The 25,374-nt window shown below is 43.1% G+C and overlaps 1 protein-coding gene across 4 annotated transcripts in view; it reads right to left on the bottom strand.

The window, feature by feature from the left end:
- Positions 1-343: 343 nt before the first annotated feature.
- mpdz (multiple PDZ domain crumbs cell polarity complex component) overlaps positions 344-25,374 on the bottom strand; it is a 48,194-nt gene continuing 23,163 nt past the window's right edge. Inside the window, exons 20-51 of one of the 4 annotated variants that reach the window (XM_087837377.1) lie at positions 23,312-23,638; positions 22,856-22,967; positions 21,387-21,585; positions 20,833-20,874; positions 19,548-19,661; positions 19,366-19,446; positions 19,068-19,245; positions 18,820-18,930; positions 14,507-14,587; positions 14,268-14,297; positions 13,515-13,580; positions 13,214-13,285; positions 11,615-11,798; positions 10,477-10,673; positions 10,277-10,368; positions 8,539-8,617; positions 8,111-8,179; positions 7,116-7,211; positions 6,960-7,034; positions 6,679-6,865; positions 6,445-6,590; positions 5,521-5,604; positions 4,369-4,562; positions 4,140-4,154; positions 2,687-2,834; positions 2,511-2,597; positions 2,239-2,335; positions 1,958-2,121; positions 1,224-1,328; positions 855-949; positions 637-760; positions 344-545 (exon numbers count right to left, since the gene is read on the bottom strand). In XM_087837377.1, coding sequence (XP_087693503.1) covers positions 399-545; positions 637-760; positions 855-949; positions 1,224-1,328; positions 1,958-2,121; positions 2,239-2,335; positions 2,511-2,597; positions 2,687-2,834; positions 4,140-4,154; positions 4,369-4,562; positions 5,521-5,604; positions 6,445-6,590; positions 6,679-6,865; positions 6,960-7,034; positions 7,116-7,211; positions 8,111-8,179; positions 8,539-8,617; positions 10,277-10,368; positions 10,477-10,673; positions 11,615-11,798; positions 13,214-13,285; positions 13,515-13,580; positions 14,268-14,297; positions 14,507-14,587; positions 18,820-18,930; positions 19,068-19,245; positions 19,366-19,446; positions 19,548-19,661; positions 20,833-20,874; positions 21,387-21,585; positions 22,856-22,967; positions 23,312-23,638 — 3,798 coding nt within the window. In that variant the 3' untranslated portion in view covers positions 344-398. The remainder of the gene's footprint in view (positions 546-636; positions 761-854; positions 950-1,223; positions 1,329-1,957; positions 2,122-2,238; positions 2,336-2,510; positions 2,598-2,686; positions 2,835-4,139; positions 4,155-4,368; positions 4,563-5,520; positions 5,605-6,444; positions 6,591-6,678; positions 6,866-6,959; positions 7,035-7,115; positions 7,212-8,110; positions 8,180-8,538; positions 8,618-10,276; positions 10,369-10,476; positions 10,674-11,614; positions 11,799-13,213; positions 13,286-13,514; positions 13,581-14,267; positions 14,298-14,506; positions 14,588-18,819; positions 18,931-19,067; positions 19,246-19,365; positions 19,447-19,547; positions 19,662-20,832; positions 20,875-21,386; positions 21,586-22,855; positions 22,968-23,311; positions 23,639-25,374) is intronic. The other 3 variants (XM_087837361.1, XM_087837368.1, XM_087837370.1) reach the window with 3 other exon arrangements.

Raw genomic sequence — 25,374 nt, 5'->3', positions numbered from 1 at the left:
CTAACGAGCTAACCGCGCTAATGTGTTGACGCCACGCACGTGGGGATCCGCGTTAACTCGCTAACGGAGATTTGCCGCGTTATGGCGATAAAGTCATTTTAACGGGATTAACGCTGACAGCACTAAACACAATCCAAAGTGTCCAGTGAATACTTCAAATCCAGAGTGGTGGAATGTTTCTAATACTATTTACAGCCTCGTTGAGATTCCCATTACGACTAAGTAAAGCCTTCAGCACAACACGTGCTTGTAACAGGCCTTCACACATCACAGTGGCGTAAGCTTCTTCATGATCACACTGTTTGTGTTTCAGTGTGCGGGTGCTTTCACAGACGAATGAATGCTGTTGTGAGCAGAGGATAAGGAGTGGGTATAGTGTGTGTGGAGGTGGGGGCGGTCTATGACAGCACGGTGAGCGTGACGGTTCCTTTGGTCCTCTTCAGGATGCTGACGGCCTCTTCGTGGGAAACCCCCTCCAGAGTCTGCCCGTTGACGGCCATGATCTGGTCTCCTCGCTTCAGGCGCCCGTCCTCTGCTGCTGCGCCCTAAACACACACACACACGTGTGCACACCATCAATAACAGAGGCTGTCAGTTCTGCAAAGATAAACAGTGGCACAGATAAACGCCTCTCACCTTTCCAAAAACAGTTTTCACATATATGGGCAGGTCTCCGTGGGGGCTGCCGTACCCTCCGACTATACTGAAACCCAGCCCGTCTGGTCCTCTATCAAGAGTGATGGTCTTATACTGAGGAGGGCTGAGGGAAAAGGTAGAAGGCATTTAAAGGAAAACCAAAGCAACAACCTGTAGTTCTCCTCCTCTGAGCGCCCCTGCGTCTAAGAACATCATACCCGAGGTCGTCCTGGAAGATGCAGCTGGGCGTGAGAGCCCCACCGACCTGCTCCTGAGGGGGACCCGTCACGGTGGTGTCGCCACCTGCAACCACCTGGAGGTGCGTTAACACACAGACACAGCTCTGTTATAGTAATGCTGGAGTTGATTTACTGCCCAGATAAAGACTGATAGCATGATGGTAGTGCTGGATGAGGGCGCTTTATGGTGCATCAAAGCCTGTGACCGCCACCCTTTGTCTCGTCTGAGCTTAGCTGAACACTTTGAACAGAGATAAAGGGAAGAATACAACACAAGCTGAGCTGCAGCTTATCTGCCGATTTATCTGGTAGAAACACAGGAGGTGAGAGAAGACGTTTATAGGAGACCTGCAGCTGTATCGTTCCCGTCGCGTTCTTGAGCAGGGCGACGGCCTGAGAGTGGCTCATGCCTTCAGCAGAGGTTCCACATATGCTGACGATTCGGTCCCCGATCTGAAAAAGTGAGAGTTTAGAACATTTGGGGGGGGAAACAGTGCAGATGTGCAGTGCAGCAGAAACTTTTCACACTTTCCAAAGAACAGTTTGGATGTTTTGAGCAGCCTGCTGCATGTCAGCATCATAAAAGCTGTGCCCACCATCTGAAACTCGCATCTGTCACTGCTGATTTCTGTGCTCTCATCATTAGACCGCACAATAAACGTAAATTCACGGTTCAGCTGAGTAATTTCATTACGCCGCGCTCTCTTTTCTCTTTCAGGCTGAAATGATAAAACGGCATGAATATACCATTCAGGATTCACCCTATTCATTTCAATGAGTCCTTCTGTGGGCTTAATGGCCTTAATACAGGAGTGGGAGATTTATTATCCACGTTAGCAAATGGCTATTGTCCTCCTCCAGCCTCAGTCTAACACAGTTTCAATTGTCAGTTTTTCTGTGAAGGTCACAGCTAAAGGTTAAGAGCTCGTGGCCTCTGGGAGCCGCTGAGAATACATACACTGAGCGAGTGGGAGTAAATAAATGAGATTCGCATTGAATCCCACACAAGAATTGGAGATATGCATAATTTCTGATGAGAGCCAAAGATTTGAGAGGGAGGTGGCCAAGAAAAGGTCTCATACCTTGAGATTCTGGGTCTGAGCAGCAAGTCCGACTGGATTCATCATGGCGATGAAGATGGGGATGTCGCCCAGGGGGCTGCCCACTCCGCCCGCTATGCTGATGCCCAGAGAATCAGCGGGGCCTTTAGTGAACTCCACTGTTCTGACTTCCTGATGCTCCGGGTCTGAAACAAACGCGTCGCTCTGATGACTCGTCCCGCCTTTTCTTTTCCCGCAATTTGACCGATATTAGCAGTGGATTTCGATCTGCTTGTTTACACTTACAGTCTTGCCGTACTTACATTCTTGGCTTGTACTAAGCGTGTCAGAGTCACCAGGAAGGGTGTCAGGATCTGAACATGGCTGAGAGACCACCTTGGCGCTTCCTGTCTCACTCATCTGAAATAAAAGCATTCAGAGCGTTTTCTTGTCAGGCATTAGATAAGAGGAATTTCTATTCAGCCCCAAAGCGCTCATTTTCTGCCCTTTATTTTTTTTTACTAGTGTAATTTTGCATGATTGGGTTAAAAATAAGCTACTTCTGTTTTAACCACTATGTCATCAGCTACATTACCTGGCTGCTTTGAGACAGCCTTCTTTCCGAGTGGAAGGGCCCCGCCTTAAACCTCCCCACTTCCATTTTGATAGATCCCACGCAGCACTGCAACACAACACACAGGCATTATTGTACGGTTATTTGTCTTTAATTGTCCTGCACACTTGACGATTGCGACTGCGGGGCGGGACTACCTTCAGCAGCGCAGCCACGGCCTCCTGAGTGGCTGACCGGACGTCCTCACCGTTGACCGACAGTATCTGGTCGCCCTGCATCAGCCGACCGTCAGCGTCCACCAAACCTCCTTTCACGATGTCGGACACAAACACCCCTGTGTCGTTCCTGCTCGGAGAGACGGGAAGACTGAGACGCGGCAGTAGGCACGACACGTCTGTGACCGCGTGCAGCACTCTGCTGAGGATCGCTAAGTCTCCTTTTCTCAAATTGCTGACCTTAATCCTACAATTTTCCACAGCTCTGTTTTTTAACTTGTTATTGCTGGTACAGTATTGATCTGGCAATTTCAGGCTTTTCCAATGGAGCTGCCTCAGTGTGGCTTGTATAACAGAATATTAACCAGCGATCACTTTGACAGTATTGTGCTGTTGGAGGCTTCGGTTCACGGTCAACAGAGTCAAATTCTGCGCTCGCTGTGAGTGAGAATATAACGTGCAGGAAGAAAAGATGACTTATCTTAAGCCTCTGCCTTTTCTTCTTTGTTCAGAAGCACATCTGAGCCGTGGACTTTGCATATCTGAGGTGCCAATCTCCACGTGGATAAGAACTAGCACAAGCAGTAGCTGTGAAGCAAGGCAACTTGATCCCACTCAGTCCTCGGTGCCAGAGATACTTGGCTGTCACAACTGCTCACCACTAACTGCTAGCTTGCATATTTTCCTTTTTCGTAGGTCGTCTGGGCTCCTGTCTTTTCCATCCTTTTGAGCATTTTAGCCTTTTTCTTGCCACGTGTGTAGCAAAACCACTGTGACAGAGGCCGAAATGTTACAACTGTGTAAAAACTGTTTAACCTTTGACACCAGCTTGGGATATTTAACCCTGACTCCTGTCTCCTTACAAGCTTCGACCACGGGACTGAATCTGTCAGCATAAAACATTTACATGCACGCAGAAATCCAGAGGGCTTACAGACGCTCCGCAACCTGCCTGCTCTTATCCCAGTAATAACTTTGTAAATCTTTCTTTGCTGATCGAGTGCTAGCAACAATAGCGAGATTTTCACGCTGACGCAACAAGTGCTTTCAGCTCCGTCTCTGGTAACACAGCGAGGAGAGAACCGCCACTGGTACCGAGGAGAATGTCTGAAATACAAACCTGTTCTGCTGACTCATATGAAAATGCAGTCACGTAGAAAAAACCTTCATTTAGCCACGATCTGTTTAAGCTAGACATAAAAAAATTATGATCTCTTTTTGATTTCCTGCTGAAAAAAACATAATGATTTCATGTCTTTGTAACAGACATGTCGTGTGGGAAAGAAGGGATTTTACTTAATCTGCGTGCTTACGCGTGCTTAAGTAAAACTGGTTTAACTGATGGCTGCATGGACAGAAACATCATAGAAGTAAAAGCAATGACCTCACTCTCCCAACTATGGAGTATAAAAACAGATAAAATACAAAAGGTTACCTCTGATCCCGCGATCTGCATTAAAAAAACGTCAAAACAATATAATTATAAAGTAGGATGATAATTACATTTCAAAAATCTAGAATGTTTTCAATTCCTTGTTTGCTTCTATGTATTTTTCAACACGCTAACACCTACTGTGACCCAGAAAGCACCTAGTGGAGTCACTACTCTGCTATGTTATATGTAAACGCTCCCAGCAGCAGAGCTGATTCTAACAACATCCCACCTCCTCCCGACAATGCTCAGTCCCAGGCCCTGGCCAGGATTCTTGTGCAGCTCCACGGTGAAGGAGTCCCACAGGTCTTCCTCCTTGTACTGGGCCTCGTCCCTGTAGACCGCCAGCCGGACCCTCTGCGGCGTCTGCCGCAGCACGTTGATGGCTTCGTCGTGACTGGCCGCTCGCAGGTCGATGCCGTTCACCTGTGATGAGAGAATGCGTGCGTAGGTTTTGATCCAGCTACTCGCTCGGCCATATTTGGTTAAAGTAGCAGAGGCCTTATCTTCTGTTCCAGTGTATAAGTTAACTGCAGCGGAGGATTATATATAAAAAGTTCTAACAGCCTCATTTAATGCACAAAGTTTCCTTTAAACCGTTTCTGCTTTAGATATAAGGAAACTAGGTCATTCCTTTGAAATTACAGGCTGATGCTTGACTTAAAGTACAGCAGGGAAACCTTCCCACAAACCCCTGTGAGATGCTCCAGTGGTCAGTCTAAGAGCGATGCCCAGCTTTTTCTTCTTTTCTTTTTTCAAACCACATTTAAAGGAGGGAAAATACCATATTATCTTTCACCGTGCACATGCAGTGGATTTTATTTTTCCCCCATAGTATCTAATGGCCTGACTGCAGAGTGGGAAACTGCTCTTTTCACTTTCCCTCGCTGACCTTATTTTCTAAACACAGCAGCCTGGCTCAGGGACAGGAGTGAATAGTGGAGAGCTATTAAGTCATAAGGGCGTGTGTTTCAATTCAGATCTAGTGATTGAGCTACAATAACTCAACTCCCGGGCTCCACCCCTGCCCTCTCTCCGTGACAAAGCACGGGGTCAGACGGAGGGCAAACCCAAGAAAGAGCTCGGGTGCTTAACTTGTCAAGGCGCATAATGCACACGGCATTTGTACAGGTTTTCTTTCACTTTTCACTCATAATCGCCTCGGTCTGCGGTATATTATCTTGCTAAAAGCAAAAAGCGGTTTGGTTTTAAGTGCTTTTAGAGGTTCTTATAGCTGTTAATATATATCTAAGCTGTTGCTCAACATATATCGTATTGTCAGACTTTAAAAATCCAAGCATTCATGCTGAGACTCTTCGGGCATGTCTCATCAAAATATAGTTTAACCTGGCTCCTGGGTTACGCTCATTATGCTGCAGCTCACCTCTAAGATTTGGTCTCCTGCCCATAACCTCCCATCTTTGGAGGCCGCCCCTTCTTCATAAACTTCGTGGATAATGATGGCCCCCTGGAGATAAAGAGAGAGAGTGGAAAAAGTGAGTTAATTAGGACAAAACAAAACAAGAAAAAAAGATGGAAGGAAGACATTTAGCATTTATTTGGAGGATATTAAATGGATACAAGACAGATTGGGCCGGGAGGGGAAAGAGTATTTGTTGACTTTTTAAGGTATGTGTACACAGCAAATTTTTTTGTGTGTGTTTGTTGGCAAACAGACATAAATTTGGATTACTGCTTCTGTGAATGTGTGTGTTCCTGTGCTCCTGAGGTTGCATTCCAGGGGCAGGACGTTGTCCGCCACGGCTGAGGCCAGACAAAGAGCTGCTCCCCCAAGCCTGACTGAGCAGACAGAATAGATGGGACGAGGGGAGGATGGCAGGGGCAACGAGAAGAAGAGGAGGAGGAGACGAAGGCCGTGACAGCATCGTTTCCTACATTCCTGAGAACCTGAGTTATGCTACCAGCAAAGAATCTAAGTGGGTGGCATTGTGGCTGGGAACGCACGGCTAAACCTGCAGATTTACTGTTTGTTATTATTCAAATCAATAAAAGTTTATTTATATAAAGTGTCAAATCACAACAGAAGTAGTGGATACAATAATACAGAGAAAACCTCAACAATATGAGGACCCTCCTGCGAGCAGGCACTGTGCGACAGTGGGAAGGAAAAACTCCCTTTCCACAGGAAGAAACACCCGACAGACCCAGGAAGACAGGACGAAAACAAACTGTGGAAAAAAGCCACGTTTTATTATTATTATTGACTAAATCTAAGCACATCAGGGAGACCAGCTCGCGTTTTTCCCCTCATTAGCTGACTGCTACTGCTTTTTGTCTGGTTTCCTACCAGCAGAGTGTCACAGCCTCCCACGATGCTGAGGCCCAGGCCTGTGCGGCCCTTGGAGATGTCGATGGTTGTTTCACAGCCGGGGATGATGGGGCAGGTCGTCGGGTCAGAGGCCAGAGCGGAAGGGGTGGATGAGCGACTAAGACCTAAAACGGAGAAGCACGTCTGTTCTTTTCACCTGACAAAACTGACAATACAGTTCTAGAAAGTTAAAACCAAGTAAAACGAACTCACTGGTGGCTGCTTCTGCCTCTGGCTGACTTGGGAAGATGCTAGGCATGCTGTGTACGCTAGCGAGGACTCCATCTGAAAAGCTTGTATCCTGGCAGATCGACTGGACACCAGCGAAAGAAGAGGGGATCTCCTTTGTAGCAAAGGTTAGCTTCACTGGACCTGTGGCTTTTCTCAGCAGTGACGAGACCTAAAAAAACAAGAATACCGATCACACCTTTCACCTTGTGGCTACTAATAAACAGCACAGACATGAAAGGTTATTTCCAGAGTAACGCCCTTACCTTTTCAACAGTGTATCCGAGCACAGACTCGCCATTCACAGCTAAGAGTTTGTCCCCAGGTTTCATGCAGCCCTCCTGCTCACAGCACAAACAGCTTTGATTAGCAAAGGCAGCTAAACGTCCACAGTACAGAAGGTCTCATTAGGCATGACATACTTTGCTGGTGTGTCCCTGCACTTCAGATATACTCTCAATTTCAACCCCGGCCTCTGTGTCGCCCTCAACAAAAGTGATGCCGAGTCCTCCGTCCTCCTAATGAAGAGAAATGCTCATTAGTGATAAAAAAACGTTTGAAATTGCACCACCGCGCACGCAATACCCACACTGACAAACCCTTTTCTTTAACATGTGGAGCCGTACAGTACCAGTTCAAGAAATCAAGTCGCCTCCAGAGAGATGAATCAGCCCCAGCTTCAGCTTCCTTCACACTTCTGATCTTTTTCTCCCAGAGAGGCCTTTCAGGGCATTTGTCTTCATATTAATGAGCTGCCTATGTGCTACACTGTACCTCTACCACATGAATGATTCAACAATTGTAGGGATTGCATAGTTTTTCCTCACTCCTGTCTCTTTTGCATTTTGTTTTAGCGCTCTTCAAAGGCCAACTTCACCTGAATCTGCCTGAAAAGCATGTTCCCACTTGACCCGTGTTGTAACTGATCTTGTAGAAAGCTTCCTTTATTTGTTGAAGTGGTGAGATGCCTAATGTTAAGATCTCTGCTTCCGCTCCAGTGTTGTGCAACTGGATGCAATTTTATTGCTGCTGCTCAGAGGATCAGACAATGACCTTTGGAAAACTTTGTCTGCTTTCTGCGAGCTAGAACGTGGACCCCACAAGGAGTCAGGATCCATTCCTTATTTAATATTTCAGTGAACCGAGCCTTTAACTCCCATTGGAACGTCTGTTTTGTTTACTTCACCTTCTTTTCCCTCAACATCTTCAGTCTTTTCTCAGCGTTTTGGCATCCTGTCAAACTTGAGTGCTCCGGTGCGCTCCCGATCTGTCTGTCTCTGACGTACCCCACTGGCTTATTTTGTGTTTGTGTGTAAGAGTATACACCTCCCTCATTACCACACTGTTTCTGAGACTTTCTCCCCGTTACTGCCTGTAACGCTGTGTGTTTGTCCGCGGGTCATCCTGCGCCTCTCACCTTCAGATTTACGATGTGATGAACGTAGTTCGAAGTATCGGCGTCGCCATTAGCAGCAGCTTCTTCTGGCTGTGAAGGAGCAGGAGTAGTGAGTACACCATGAAGGAAATAAATCAGCTAAAATTTAGCTGGTGGGAGTACAGTGCAGGATGCGTCTACGCTACTGCTTGTGGTCTGTTTTACTGGGAGTCACACACAGGCACGGGACCACACAAAGAAACTTCACATGCATGTGTGCCGAGCGCGAGACAGACTAAAAGCCAAATTACACGCCCAGATGTAAAAGTAATGGTTCTGTTTACATGTTTAAAATCTCATTACGAAGCACCAACGTGGCTGAGTAGTAGCTGTAGGAGTCGTGTCTGTTCCAGGGCTTCTGCATGTGTGCATCGTGTGTTTTCTATGCGTGCCCATAAGCAGAGTTGTACCTCAGCGTGGGGCTCCACAGCGTCTCCCTCGTGCTCCCTCACTGGTCCCACCGCCATCTGGTCGAGCGCTTCGGTGTTCCTGTTTCACACAGTCATAACTCACGTAAATCGTTGCTTCTCAGCTTTGTGACAGCAGAGCTGTGATTTACGCCAGCTGATCACAGCGTATCTTTCAGGAAAAGGATGTGAGTCAAGTGGGAGGCTAAGTACTGTGATCCGGAACAGGGCCAAAAGTAGGTCAAAGGTCAAATACGTCAAACTCTGTAGGGATATGTGAGCTAATGTATCCGTATTACATGCTAACTACATCTGTTTGACTCCCAAAGCTGACCGACTCAACAACTCCTGCACCAACACCTTTTACATTTGACTACTTTCAACTTCTGCGGTGCTTTTTCAAATTTGTAATTCTACCCTTTGGTGTCATACGATGAATTTGAGACGTAACACCCATACAAACGTAGAATTTAACATCTCAATCGCAGGGGGATGATAAAGTAATCATAATACATGTAAAAATCAAAATAATTTTCATGTTAATAAGCGCTGCATTTGCAACGTTTTGTGCCGTTTCATTGGCCCACCCGTTAAGGAGGAGATGGGGTAAATGGAGACATACAGAATCTTTCCCAAAATGTGAAAACTTGTAGATTAACATGCAAAAAGCAGATTTTATTTAGTAAATATTCACACAGCCTAACAACATCATGTCAACTATCTCAACTCTGTAGCTGCTCTCTTATTCACAAGCAGGGGTCAGTACAGCACGTAGATCTACGTACTTGATTTTGTTACAGTAGACGCCCTTCTAGGCCCCAAAGGTGTCTGTATCGCATCCTGGCAGCTTTTGCTTGCTAGGTGCAGACATCAACCCCTACACTATGGAGGGATACACTCTCTGATAAGAACTGCACTACATTTGCATTTAGCCATAATTCTAGCTTCGTACTCCAGCTATATTTACAGTCGCTGTGTAATTTAATTTGCTTATTTTACATTTGTAACTAACTATTTAAAACACATTTCCTCGCAAATACATGTTTCCATCATGTCTGCATGTAGATATCTAAATTAACAATATAAACTACTATTTTAATTCACATTTGTTTGATAACTTTCATTGCTTTTTTTGGTTTTTATTAATAATTCTAGCTAAGTATATCTCATATTTTTAGCTGGCAAGCTTAGACTGTCTATGCCCACATTACTAGCTAACAGTGTGACGTATTAGCCATGCTTTAAGCAAGCTATTTTGCACATTTTACACTTTTTGACTACTAAATATTAAATTAAAATATAGTATAGTTTCTGTTATTTCTATTTGTCACTAACGTTCAACTTTTGCTCTTTATCTCTTTTGGTAACTAAATAAAATAAATATCTAAATAAATATCATCTGTATGCTGTAGAACTGTTGTAAAACCTTCACAATCATCAGCCAAGTGTCAGCTGGTGTGATAGGTTTAATATAATTGTTATTAATATTTGTTGATTACAAAATATTTCAAGATAAACTATACTTTATGAATGCATGTATAAGTTTGGTATGTACATGTGAGAGACTGTTATTGAGCATTACAGAACAGAGGCCATTATGTTCAACCTGTGTTGCATCCTTCTGTTGAATGACAATAGCTCCATCTATTGGCTTTTCACTAACATTACAATAACTGAGGCTCAATAACAGCATGCATATTTTCACAGGAGCTTTAATAGTGATGAAAATAACTCTTGATACCTGACAAAGATGATTTTGACTTTGGATGGAGCGCTCTTGATGATGGAGGACGCGTTCTGATGACTGTGGCCGTACAGAACTTGTCCGTTGATCTGTAACACAACATAAAGTTTATTGCTCAGAAAAGCATTTACAGAATTTGAGACATTTTTTTAAAAAAAAGCAAATGAACAGTGAAACTAATTTTATACGCATCTCACCTCCAGCAGCTCATCCCCAACAACCATACGTCCGTCCCTACCGGCCGCCCCGCTGGGGTCTATTCCCACCACGAACACGCTCATGCGTGAGCGGTCCCTGTTCCCTGCCAGGCTGAGGCCCAGGCCTGTTTTGCCTTTCTCCAGCTCAATCATGTGGAGGACACCTGGGAGGCTGCCATAACGCTGGATTATGTTCTCTGAAAGAGGCAGGCGAAGTCGTGGCAGACAGATGTAAGCTGACAATACAAGTAAAACAGCGCCAGACTGGTCTCGAGCCCTATCGCTCCGTGTAACGTTTCCCGAAAGAAGAGCAGATATTTGAAATGTGTAAATTGCAGAGGAACCAAAAGTAAAAGGTAGAAGTTTGTCAGCAGAATTTTCTAGTTCAGCTTCACCCTCTCCCATTTTTGTCTCAATCTTGGCTCTTTTGTTCTGGTTCCAGTCTCTTTTCTTTGTCTCGCCACCTCTCCTGTCTCTGGTGTGTTAGATAGCCACTGTTCAGACCAGTGGGCTCCTGTTGTTCTGGGCTCCCTGCCACTGTTGAACCATCAGTCCTGTACTAATCTCCACAACTCACCTCCCCGGGCTCAACCTCATCAATCTTATTCCTGCAGGATGGGCTCTGTCTATCTCGCTCTCACACACACACACACACACACACAAACGCACACAAGGACACATATACACATCTACTCCACAATCCCAGGTGTTTGGAGGCTGTTCTTTATGCTGATTGCTCGCTATCTTTCTCTCTGGAGCAGTGAGTTCATCCTACAGTTGACATCAGAGTGTCTGCAGGATGATAACGGCCTAATTGGGACACTGAGTCCTTCAGGTTTTTGCTGAGGCACAACCAGCTCAAGCATGTGAATCAATGCCCGTTTATGCCATGCAGGAGACTTTATGGGCAGACATGTAACTTGGAGGACCTCTTGTGGCCATTTGCTGTTACTACATAGTGTAGTATGTAAGCATATATTTTTACTTCCTCCCACTACAAACTGGGTTAAAATATTCCTGCTATATGTGATGCAGGATTACATTTACATCAAACATTTACAACCTTGTGATATTTCACTGCAAAATTAAACACCCTATTGCAAAAACACACAATAAAAACCAGACAAACTAAACTCACTCCAATTATATCCGTACTCGTCCTCGGGCTCCTCCCCCTCCTCCTTTTTCTCCTCAGCAGTCTCAGCAGGACTGCCAGGAATCTCTGTCAGCGTGTCTGTATCAGTCTCTCCCACATGAGGCACCACTGGCAGGGTGAGGACAGCGCTGGTGGGAGATGCCTTTGCCGCTTCACGCTTCGCCAGCTGTCGCGCCACAGATGGAGGCAGAAAACAGTTGATGAGTGAAAGGTAAAGAAGATAAAGAAGGTTTCATCTCTCCATTAATGTTCAAATCAATTGGCTGTCAGGTTCACAGTGAGAGGAAGGCGCCGACGCAATCAACAAGAAGCCATATGCTTGGTTTCCTTTTACATGTGCGTTAGATGGAAGTTATTGATGCTATGAGCTCTGATCACATCTAGGATAGCAACACTACTCCAGCTCGCACCAAAATGTGTATTTTTGCTACTTTTTCTTTTTCATTTAATGAAAAGCAGAGATCAAAATTAGAGAACACCTTACATGCCTAAATGTCCCGTATTTAAGTCACTTCTTCTTCTAATAAATGTAACAAAATCCATGAACAAGAGAGATGGAGTTAGCAAATAGCTAATACTGGCTAATACGCTGGGCCAGTATAAAAGCAGGTCTCTTGTAGGGGGGGCCTTCTCTCTAAATGACTGTAACACAACTAACTAACACAACACAACGATTGTTATCAATTTCCCACACTGCTCTGGTTTGATCTTGGTCTCCTCCACAGTTTAGCCACTGCTTGACTTTCATAGCCACAGCTAGGTTCAGGATCAGGATTCTGGGCTAGCCATCATGCATTATTTTAATGCTCTCACATTCAACAAGTGCTTCTGTTTCACGGGGTGACAAGAGGCACCGGCCTCCATAAAAAGTCTTGGCTGACTCTGTTGCCGTAGAAGCTTCTCATGGACATTACTCAAGCACCAAACCATGAAGCCCCGTCCTCCAAACTGACTCCCCTCTGCTCCCGTTTGACCCCGAACATAAAACCTCGCGTCAAAACTGAACCTTGCTGTCATCACTACAGTTCTTCTTCACCGTCCATGTGATGCGTCCCTCTGTGGCCTTGTGATTACTTCTCCCGATGATGGGCTTGGTCGCTGCATATTCTTTTTTTTTTTAAGTGGACGACTGGTGTTACAGTAAATTTTGATCTCTACTATGTAATTATTAATTTAATGATCATCTCTAAATTTCAAATATTCACCCATCAGTAATTCATAAGCGCACTTACCTGTAACAACTCTGACTTCTGATCACTTCATTCATTGTTGATCTTAAATATAATGCTCAAAACTCAAAATCATCCATTTAAAACCAGAGTTTTGATTCTGTCACGCTTCTGAAAACGGACTAAAAGCAAAAAAGGCAAAAACTAAAGTAAAGGAAGAAAGATGTTCACGATTCCACAAAAAGAAACACACACACAGGAAGTCGGACGGTGGAGGTGTTAGGCCACGCATATGCACGCACAGCACGTCAGGACATCTCCAATTCACGGGCTGCCGTGTGACACGCTGACATATTCGTGCAAGCATACACGGAAATGGAAGGTGGAAAGCACAACACAGAGACCCACGAACCTTAAACGGGGTAGGAGTGAAAGGGTTAGTTGGGGAGAGGCGGAGGAAAAGTCTACTGTGACTGTCACCCTCCTACGGAGAAGACAAAAAGGGCAACTTTAGCAGACAGCATCGTTCTGACAGGTCAAGTCAAAGGCGTGTGCCAGCGTTGCGGTCGACAACATATCTCGAGTTTATGGTGAAAGTTTTTTTTTTTTTACTGAATCTATTTTAACGCCGTGAGCGACACCTACTGAAATCTGACAACAAACACAACAACACTGATAGGCGATCTGCGTGCTCGGTAATTAGAAGTACCAACCTTGTCCTTGTTGTCCCTTCTTGCGGCTGCAGCAGCTCTCTCCTCACTCGAGTCTGTTATCGATGACTGTTGCATTTAAGACAGACATGAAGGTAAATCACTACTCTGCACCAGATAGCAACAACAAAAAAAGGACTTTGAAATTAATTTACGTCACGTATGGACAGCAAATTCATAACATCCACTTCAATGTCACCAGATAGTGAAAGATACTGTATCACAGTGCGGTGCGACGCACGGGCAGTAATCCCATAAATATTAATGGGTCCACGCTAAGTCTTAAGTGTTCGGAATGACTAAAGCTGTGCTCGGTATGCTGTGTTATGATAAACCATCTGTTTTGGAAATCCGCATTTCTCAAATAAAGGCAAAACTTTCACTGCTTCTGCTAACTTGAAGCTTGGCAAAGCCGAGAACTGAAAGCACACAAACACTCGGACATGCCAAAACACTGATGTGTCAAGTGAGGAAAACGTGCCCGGCACCACGCGCCCGTCCAAGCTTGACGATTTCTTGAATGATCAAGCTTGAAATGTTTTCTCCTTTGTTTGCCAGAAACTTGCAGTTTTTAATTCGTCACACAACAGTATTTGTGTTGACTGCCGACCGTCTAATCAAGTTGTCTTTTTTACATTGGCAACGAGGCACTCGGGACAATGTTGGAGGGATAATTTGAATAAAATCGCCTTTCAAAGCTGACGACAGGAGAAAAATTAAAAAGAAAAGGAGAAGAAGAAGAAAAAAAGCACTTACACTAAAAGCCTCAACTAACATTTTCACTTTCTGCGGGTGCAACAGATGGGAAAGAAAGCAAAGTTACAGAGACAGAAAATGAATATAAACACGTGTTATCAGAGGCAGATTTAAAAACAGGCATCGTGCACAGGTTGGAAAATAGTCTCCGTGTCGAACAGGTTTGATCAAGTTGCACACAGGTCCAAACGAAAGACACGCCCACACAAACGCGAGGAGACGCAGCAGAGGTTTCTAACCTGAGGCAGGGAGGTTTGATTAGTGCAGCGAAGGCTCGACCCGCTGTGGCTATTTAGCTGAAGGAAGGGCAGGGGTGGCTTCTAAAAGCAACACAAGACCGACAAGCTGACAAACATTAGAGATGATGTCTGAGCCTTTCTGACAAAATTTAATCAAAGGTAACCGAGGAGACAGAGAGAGATTGAAATCATTAACGTTTAACTAACGGGTTCCTCGAAGACGGATATTTCCTTCACGTGGAGGAACTGAAGAAAGCCTCTCGCTCTCTGAAATGTTTCAAAGACTCCTCCGGGCTACCTTGAGATTATTCAATGCTTACAACAGAGTGATTTGAAACTTCAAGGGAAACAGCACAGATGTAGTTACTGTGCTCTCTTAGGTGGCCGTCGTTGGCTGCATTTTAAAACAGCTACTACTGCTCTGACTCCACTGCTCAGATATATCATCCATTAAAAATGGTATTTATCTCATGATTCGGTTTATTGTCGTGGATTTCACTTTAGCCGCACTCAGCGCTGACCCCAGTGACTCTGGAGTGAATTAGTAGAACGTCTTCCTGCAGCCGCAGAGCCACAATTAATGCCCTTATTTTTTTCTCTTATACTTTCAGGGTTCCCCTGGAAAAATTACATTTTTTAAATATATACAGACTTTCACCCATCATAACTCAAATCCACATATATTACCATCCACGAGGTCGATTTAAACAGATTCTCCTGCAAGTTTGACTAATGAGCCTTGCTAATAATGTCTCCTTGTATCACTGGATGTGTTCCTGAACACATTAACAGCAATGCCGACAACTTAATTATTCATCGGCTAATTTATATTTAAGGCCATTTCTGAGGAAAAAAATATATACACGGCTGCAACCTTTTCAATGATTAAACTAATAGGAAAACGAAAAAGCAACTGGATGAAATACTAAAACGAAAATGTTTTTATGCCTTAAATATGTCCTCGACTTTTTACGTGCAGACTTTTTTTTCGTCTAGGTTTTATATGTTTTTAGCATAGACTGTATACAAAAATGGAGGCAGCCTAATGTATTCTTTTTAATGGCCAACAGGGGGCGACATCTCTGGCTATCGAAAGCAGACCAGTTGTTTAGAAGTCTATGACGAAATTACCTCCCTGTGCATTGGATTTAATAGTGCGGTACCTATTTTAGTGATGGGTTTATACTTAATTGCTAGCGTAATACAACACAATGTTGGCCCATTTAGAGTAAAATATACAGATATATGGGTGTGGTAATATATCCTCAGTTCTTAAATGCATATCAACCCGATTTTAAAAAAGAAATGGCCAAAGAGGACCAAAATCCTTAACTCGAGAGCTCAAAACAAGACAAAACTAAAAAGGCGGTGCTGACGTTCGTCTATCACTATGCCCTACAATACAGCACAAAAGATTTTTTGGCTGATATAAAGATAAAAAGTGCCAGCTGTGCTATTCCCACAAAAAGCTGGCAACCCTGATATTGTAGAGTTGATAATGACCATCTTTATATGAGGTATCAATTAAATTTTAATAAGCCCCGTGGTTAGAATCTAGTGTGCATGTGCAATAAATGTCACCAAAGCTCACCTTCAGCACAGATGTGTCTAAAATAGTGGCCACATTGATTTTAGCGCTTGGTTAAAAGCAGCATTTGGGGTCGCTGACATTAAACAAATGATTCAGTTCTTTTTCTCCTGGAGGGAATTTAGAATTCTGCTTTATTTCCATTAATGCGCACATCATGTTTATTTCAAAGTCAAAGACGGACATAAAAAGAAAGACTCAGCCACCAGTCTGAGAGACAAAGGGAAAGAGTAGGGAGTGCAGATAATGCAACTAAGATAAAGTGTGACGGATAGCTTAAGCAATAAAATGAGGGAGACAAAAAGAGAAAGACAGATTACCTGACATGTGCGAGGTGGCATGTGTGTGAAAGCGGTGGTGTGTTTCTTTACTGCGGGCGATGAAACTGGGCAATAAACTGACTCGGGCTGAGAACGCCATGTAGAGGAACAGAGATGTAGGTTGAAGCAGCTCATATTGTAGTAACTACTTAAAACTGTTCTGAGTACTTTAAAGAACTAGTTTGGTATACAGTACTGTGTAAATGTCTTCAGTCACTCCAATTTCCTACATTTTGCTAGGAAAATGGAAAATGAGTAAACAGAGTTAATCATTTCCTGAAGTAGTCTTCAGGAATGACATTCAAAGCTCTTCTTTGGATGTTTCGGCCTGTTTGTTCTGTTCTCTTTCAAGATGATCCCACACTGCTTCAATAATGTTGAGGTCTGAGCTCTGGGGAGGCCAATTCATGACTGATAGTGTTTCATTGTGTGTTTCTCTATCCAGGTATGCTTTTACTGCGTTGGCAGTGTGTCTGGAATCATTGTCTTGTTGAAAAATGAAGCTGTTCTCAGGCAGACACTTTCCAGATGGCATTGCATGGTGGATCAAAATCTGATGGTACTTTTCTGCGGTCATAACTCCATCAGTTTTGTCAAGATCCCCACACCACTGACTGAACTTTATCCCGAAGCCATGACAGAGTCTCCACTGTGTGTTTTACAGATGCCTGTAGATACTGTTGTCCTTCTCTCCTGACCTCCTTCATACATATCAAAGATGATTTATACTGAGAACTTCAAATTTGCGTCACATCTCCATGACCCTGTTGCCACTGATTGTGTAATTTGGCATTACACTCAGCCTTTTCTCCCAGTTTCCCTTGAATTATTGACAGCCACCCGTCTACTGACACCATTTCTGATAAGGCATCAGTGAACAGTAGATGGATCAAGTGAACGGTCAGATGCATCTCTCAGGTTTTTTCCTAATTTTTTCCTACTTCTTAAAAGCTGACTTTCTTTAGTTCTTCACTTTTCAAGTTTCCTAAAAAATTTAAGGACAAACTGCACATCACGCTGAGATATGCCAAGCTTTCAGTTAATATCTCGTTGGGTATCAAAAGACGCAAAAATACTATTTGATGCTTTTAGCATTTTTTGTTAAAAATGTATGTTTTTGTGACAGACTGCTTGTAACAACGCGTGTAAAGATAGAATTTGTATTTGCTAGGTTGTCTGTCACGTGTAGATACAACATCAGTTCTTTCCTTTACTTACTTTGTCTTTAATTTGAATGATTCATAGGTCAACATTAAGTCGCTTAATACATTAAAAAAAAGTCTGAAGCTTCAAAAAGTCAGTTTTTTAAGTCTTTAATAAAAAAGCTCAAGACTTTTGCACAGTACTGTAACTTTGACCAAATAACACATATAGTTAAAAGATAACTAATTACGTGTCTCTTTTTTATTGTATTGTTTTGAAGTTACAATCAGCCACTAATTAAACATTAAACAATTAAACATTAGCAGGCTACTAAATTAGCCTGCTAATGTTTTTGTTAGCCTAGCTCGTGCTAGTATCAAGTGCACAATGTGTTTCAGTATTTCTTTAGCTAACAACCATGACAGTTAGCTAACTTTTAACCAACTAAAAGCTAAAAGGTTTATTCTAAACAGTGTTAACTTTTTAGATAATAACTTTAGTAACTGTTGAGCTAACTGCTAAAAAACATTAACAAACATTAACATTAACAAAAAAATAAGACAAGAAGACCGAGAACCTCTTACCCAAAATACTACAGTTACTGTTTGGAAAACTAAAAGAATAAATCGAATGATGCTACAAATCCACGCAGAGCTCAGGGGAACCGCAAAGTCAGGTTCAGTCATTATGCCATTGTTCCAAAAACACTGATCATAGCAGCTTTAATATCATTCTTGCCCTCCTCGTGTCCTTCCCGTTTTACATAAGATTATGGTTTGTTGTATGCTTAATGAGTAACCAGAATATTTAGGAAAGCATGAGGGACTATCTCCTAATGTGTGAAAGGTGATGAAAGCAGGGAGATCTGACACTGGAGCCACGGCAGTAGCAGCCTCAGCAGGAAACGATTTAGTCATGCTTTAAAGGCCTGAGGGCACTTTCAAGCAACAAACGGTGTTGTTGATACACTGTTTCAGCGCTGCTCTTAAAGGTTAAAACACGCTAATACGTTTAATATGCCAGGCAGGGTTTGTTGTCGCTCCATAAAAGAGTTCACATTTACTTTCAACGTACAGACAACCCAGGACAATAAAGGGGTCGTATACGGTACCTGTTAGCTTTTTGAAAGTGCCCTAAACGGCCTGTGCAGAAACACAAAAGTTTTACACGAGGTAACAAAAAAGAAGCTGCAGAGTGAGGATACTGTGACCTTTACATTATGAGGTAGTTACTGGGAATCAGACGCTAATATACAGACTTACCCTGGGCCTCTGGATAATACTCTGGACCAGGAAGGAGACAGGGTTCCCTGCCCTCCGTATGGCCTCCACTGCCTCCTCGTGACTAGCATCTCTTAGGTTTACTCCGTCCACCTGAAGGAAGCATAAAAAAAAATTATTCAATCTTAAACCATTTTTTTTTGTCTAGCCATTTATTTCAAACATTTGAGCACTTTAGTCCAAACGAATAAATTATATCGATTGCTCTGTGACACAAAAAGTCCCTTTACCTCTACAATTCGATCCCCAGTCTTCAGAGTCCCATTCTGTCCAGCAGGACTGTCCTCCAGGATGTGCTTGATAAAAATGCCCCGCATCACCTCTCCAGAGCTCAGCCGGCTGCCCATCCCTCGGCCACCGACGATACTGATCCCCAGGGACTTGCCCGGCTCTCGGAAAAGCTCCACTCTGAGGAAGGTACCAATAAGCGATTGCAAGAGTTTTCACTTTAAACCTTGACATTTGATACGTGTACAAAATTGAATCAAAAGGTCAGGTACACATGTGTATGTGTCTGTGTTCACACACTTCCTCGGTTGGTTCCAGATGTTATAAGATGCGCTTTCTTCTCCTTCTCCGTCTTCGCGCTCGGGGAGGTTAGGAATTTCTCTAAAAATAGAAAAGAGGCTCCGCATATAAATATTTGTCTGTTCACCTTTAGGTTTGCCTGCAAATTGCATAACAACTATCACTGTGGCAGGGGGACGTACTTCAGCGCTGGAGCTGCCACTGGTGCTGGAGCTGCGTCAGTGAAGACGTCGTCTTTAGGCTGCTCCAGGCTGGCCTTGTACTCCTCCAGATACTCAGCTGGGACATACGTAATGCTGAACCCCCCCATACCACACACATAAACATAAGCACACACACACATAAATGAGTGGATATTCACAAACTACACAACAACCTGGCCTCCATATTTATAAACCCTATTACTCACCGTTATTGGCAATTATGCCCCCATTCATTGCAAAAGCACAAAGTAATTTACCAAAAATAGAGGAGAACACGCAGTCAAGTGCAAACTGGAACCTAATCCTTACAGCTACCCCCCGCCGCCACCTTTTCATTAAACAAAACAGCTACTTTTAAACCTGCTCATTTACATTTAGAAGCCGTTGTCCCTGCATCAGATTTTACTTCACGAACAAGACTGCAGCAAAACAGACCTCAGTCTATTTGCAAAAAACCTCCCTGTGACGAGGTTGAGACGCTTTCGAAGTCCTGCATCACCTACTGTGTGACCGACGTGGAACAAATTTGATGGCTCTATTATTAACACAAACAAACTCCCTTTAGGAAATGAAACAAAAGAAAGCTGACAAACTGACGTTTCACAACAATTCAGAGTGAGGCTGATTCTCGGGGGCGCATTAGCACATCTGAGTGAAGCTAACAGATCTTCAGCAGATGGGTTGATTTTGATTTGTGTGTGTGGTTTTTAAAAAAAAAAAATACATGGCATGCAGACAGAGGAAAATGAATGAAATAATGAAACGGATGAGTCAGTTCATTAAGAACATCACAACAGGCGGTGAGAGACGTGGCGGAGCTTATAAAGGAATGATGAGTGGAGGGGAAAACAGGAAAAACAGTGCGTTATGGTGCCTTTATATGTGTTAGTCACAATGGAAGAAAGAAGAAGACGTACAGCAGGTTAGGTGCTAAAAAAAAAAGAAGTGGTAGTCAATCAAGATTTATCCAGATCTGTTGTCACGGGAATAGAAATTAAAACATTTATTAAAGCTGGTGCTCAGCTTCACAGTATTATTATTTAAATGCTACTCAGTGTATCTGACAGACATTAAAAACAGCATCTTTAGCAGCTATAGTCATATTTCGCTGTTGCTGTTGCTTTGGCACTCTGCTGTGAGTAACTGTCTGGATAAAACTCTAATAGACTATAATGAAGGTCGGCAGCAGATGGAAAGAAAGAGAGTTTGTTGTTGTTGTTGTTGTTGCAGAAAGACCACCAGCATGGAAGTTAGTCATACTCACACATAAAATGGGCACAGATCGTCCTCGGGTGCACAAGCAGATCTAGAACGTGAAGAGTTGGCTTTTTTATGCACCGAAGCTAACAAACTGCCAAGTTTAGTTCAGCAAGCAGAACTTGTCAAATACAACATTCGATTTACCTGTAAGGCAAGTCCTTCACAGGGCAGGGTGTCAGGCCAACAGTGTAACTTTAGTAGTGCTCATTTCTTTAAAAAAATAATCTACCAGTTACTACTGAGCCTGCTGTATTCTGCATTTATAGGCTCATTTAAATGGACTCTACAACGCGGCTTACAGAGAAATGTCTGAGAGGAGCTAATATTCATTTCATGCACTCAGACATTACTAATTATGTGCATATGGGCTAAATGACAACTAACCGCTTGAATTAAAAAAAAAAAAAAAAGCTTTGGTAGAGGCATAAGCTTCACATTTAAGTCAAATGAATTACTGCAAATCGCAATCTGTTATTTTTGGCCACAATAATGGTCTCATTGAAATCATAATGCATGCTATTGTATCGCGTGAACGTGTATATAGATTAGAGCCTTTACCCCATATCTGGCCCAATGAGAGAGTGCCTCCTGAGCATGGCGCGGGCCTGGGCGTTGGTCAGGTTGGCAGTGGGCTCTCCGTTGATAGCCAGGATGAGATCGCCAACCCCGAGACGTCCATCCCGGCTAATGGATCCTCCGTGGATTATGCTGCGGATCAACATCCCCAAACCGTCTTTCAAGGCGCTCACTGTCATCCCTTTGAAGAAGATGAGCAACTGTTTGATTTAAGTGATTTAAGTGACTTGAGTATTTCAGAAACTGTTGGTCTGCTGGGATTTTCCCGCACAACTATCTTTAACAAGGGAAAATATCCAAAGAAAACGCCTTGTTGATGTCAGAGGTCAGAGGAGAATGGCCAGATGGCTTTGAGCTAAAGGCAACAGTAACTCAAACCACTCATCATAACCAAGACCAACAGCACATCGGACCTTGAGGCAGAAGACCACACCATTAGCTGCGACTCCTGTTAGCTAACAAAAGGAAACGGAGGCTACAGTTCACACCAGCTCACCAAGGAGTCTCATTCGGATGGTAGGGTCACAGTTTAGTATAAAGAACACGAAAGCATGGATGCATGTTGCCTTGTATCAGCCTTTTTTTGTGGTTTAATGGTGTGGGGATATTTTCTTGGCACACTCTGAGCCATTTTTACACTTTGTGTTTTTATACTGTGCCTACTCTTGGCTCTGTAAAACATCAGTGAGAGAAAATATCCCAACATTTAGTTAACTCAGGAACACAGTTAGACTATATTTTTGATTCTCTTCTACAAGAAAATCCATTCACTGTAGAAACTGTCAACATGTTGATGAATTTAATTTTCACATCTGTCTCAATGGAGTGTGACATAATATCTCTGGAGGCTCGTCTTCATCTGCACATACTGTCCATCATTCTTTTTATCCAGATGGGAGACACTCCGGCTAAAGCCTTCGACTACATTTTAAACTCCCTTTTGCAACAGCTTGGTGTGTGAGAATTCATTTACAAACTGTTTAAAAATAAGATTAGTGCGCTCTATTTAAGAATGAATTCGGTCTAAGTAAGCTGCAAATTGAGAGCAAAATATGCCGAATATTCCAATTCTCCACCCAATAAAAACCTTGAAAGAGCACAAACGAGCAAAATAAAAGACGATTGAGGAATTGAAGATTTTAAACTGTAACTTCATAACACCTATTTGTTTTAGAAGTTCATACTTAATATTCTTGGAGCCAGTAGCAGCCCCTTGGGCAGGTTTTGAAATGCAAATAATGAGTATGGCGATGGGATTAGACTTTCTGAGTGGAAAACAGTCAAAAATTGCTTCTATCATTTCTCCGTAAAACTGGATTTAGAAAACAGGAGATAAAAGTAAAGGCCAAATGCACCTTTCAATCCTGAAAACTCATTAACACTTCTGTGGAAAATGAGAAGAAAACAAATAAAAAGAACAAATTAAAGATTGTAAAGAAATGAGCACAAACCCAGGCTGGAGTTGCCCTTGACGACTGTGATAGTCCTTTCAAAATTGCTCCCTGAGGTCAGCGTTGCTTTGTCTCCATCTTCTGCGGATTCTTTCGCACCAGCCTCCTCGTCCTTTAAGGTGATAATTCAGCACACTTAGTCATGACAGTAAATAATTATATAAGGCCGGATTCCAAAACAAAGCAGGGTCTCTGGAGAAAAAGGCAGCGATTTGACTGTGAAAATCATTTTAAACAAATCAGCTTAGAACCTTTTTTATCTCGCGTTTGAAGGCAGCCTCTGAGTGGAGAGACTTTAAAAAAAAATTGATGAAGAAGGATTATTTCCTCGCTGTTATAACGCACCTTGTCACATGTGCACAGCATAGAATATCCATTCTAATCTTATCTCCTGATCTTATCGTGAGCGAAATCACCCAGACGCACTGTTTGTATTTAGACTTGTTAAATTCTTACCTTCATCAAAACTCTTATGTCTCCAATCTCTCCGAAAGAGATAGCAGGCTCCTTCTGATAGTTAAGGCTCTCCACGGGTTCCTCCAGCACATTTGATCTGGTCCCAATTTCAGCAAACGGGCTGTATGAATTTGTGCCGTCCGCTGGTTCTTCTTTGCTCGGGAGCTGTCCCAGGTACTGGTCGGAGCTGCTCAGAATAGCATTAAAAGCCGGGATGTGGCTGGTCAAACTCGGAGGAGCGTAAGAGGCCGACTCCTCCGGAGAGAAGACTTGACTGTTGTCTGCAAAGCAGGGATGCTCCTCCAGCAAGTTCAGTCGGGCTGTGAGCTGAAGTAAAACAAAGTAGAGCAGATTGAGTGAACATTCCCACTCTGTTAGTTAGACAACTGCCCAACAGGGACAATTCATCTCCCTCCATCGCTGCCGTGCCCTCCTTGTAATGAGCCACAGAAAAGCCATCGGAGGCCAGTAGAAAGTGGCATAAATTACTGAAGATCTTGAGAGCCGAGTGCATTATGCAGTTTTATTATAACAGCGTTTAAGACGTTATTAGAACCAGGCTGAATGGTAATGGTTCTCAGCAAAAAATCCTTCTGGGAGTCTGAACAGAAGTTAAAAAAAATGCAAATGTGCAGATATATAAAACATGAGAGTCTCAGTATATAGATATGTACTTAAAACAAGAAATATGAAGTGTAATTTGAATAAGGCAGCACTGAACTGGGCTTAGACAAATGGAGGAAAGTGAGATGGTTTTACTAAAGGCACCTTCCAAAGTTAGGGATTAAACTGTTGTTACTATTAGGGCTCATATATTACATCAGTTGTTTCAAAGCTTGAGGTCAGAACCCCCTCATGGATGTACAAAATATTAAATATGTAATTTTTTGGCATGCAAAGCAGTACTACAAACTAATAGTCCAGCAAGAATCACTATATACACACCTCAGTCAGAATAAACGGGGGCAAACTGTTTCAAATTTATAAATATACTGCTCAAAAAAATGCACAGGAACACTTTGAAAATACATGAGATCTATGTGGGGAAACCTGCTGGATAGCTACACTGATTTGGACTGGATAATGTGTTAGGAATGAAAGGATTCCACCTCGTTTGATGGAAATGAAAATGATCAACTACAGAGGGAAGAAATCAAAGAGACTCTGAAAATCAACGTCAAATAATGATGCGGCAGGCGAGTCCATTTGGCTGAAATTTTATTGCACCAACTCCAAATGGTACTCAGACGTTTGTATGACCCTCATGTGCTTGTATGGCTCCAAATGAGACGACGGATGGTTCCAGGTCTGGACCAGGGCATCACTGAGCCTCTGGACAAGCTCCTGAGATATAACCTGATGGTGCTGGATGGGCAGAAACATAATGTCCCAGAGGTGTTCTTTTGATTTAGGTCGGGCAAGCATGGGGAGCAATCAATGGTATCAATTCTCTCCTAGAGAAACTACCTGTCTCCTGAAATCTACTCAATGCTCTGTGCTGGGAGACAGTGGCACATATTGATGTGCCACCCTGGATGAGTTGAACTACCTGTGCAACCTCTGTAGGGTCCAGGTATTGCCTCATGCTAGCTCTTGTGACACTGAGCCTAATCAAATGCAAAAGCATTCCTGTTGTGGAGGTTTTCTCATTGTTGCCCCTCTAGTTCACCTGTTGTTAATGTCATTAACACCAAAGCAGCTGAAACTGATCAACAACCCCCTCTGCTACTTAACTGACCACATCAATATCCCAGAAGTTTAATCGACTAGATGCTGTACTCTGATTAAAAAGTGGTCCTTTCATGTTTTTTAAGCAGTATATTTTTCTGGCTGCATTTTTCCTGTGTGCAGGAAGAAAGCTCCTGTGTCCTTCCTTTGTCTCTATCTTCACCTAAACACTATAAATAAACTCTAAAGAAACCATAGTAACACTAAAACAACAACTATACTCGACAGATGAGCGATATCCATCATCCCCCGATGATCCAAAACGTGCCAAAGAGATAAAGATATATGCTGAAGAAAACGAATGCAGAATGTCCCAATTTTCTAATTAAAGTTAC

This window comes from Neolamprologus brichardi, chromosome 3 (genome assembly GCF_056152115.1).
Source record: "Neolamprologus brichardi isolate AB-2024 chromosome 3, ASM5615211v1, whole genome shotgun sequence".
Taxonomy (NCBI): domain Eukaryota; kingdom Metazoa; phylum Chordata; class Actinopteri; order Cichliformes; family Cichlidae; genus Neolamprologus; species Neolamprologus brichardi.
This window is presented reverse-complemented; position numbering and strand designations above follow the sequence as displayed.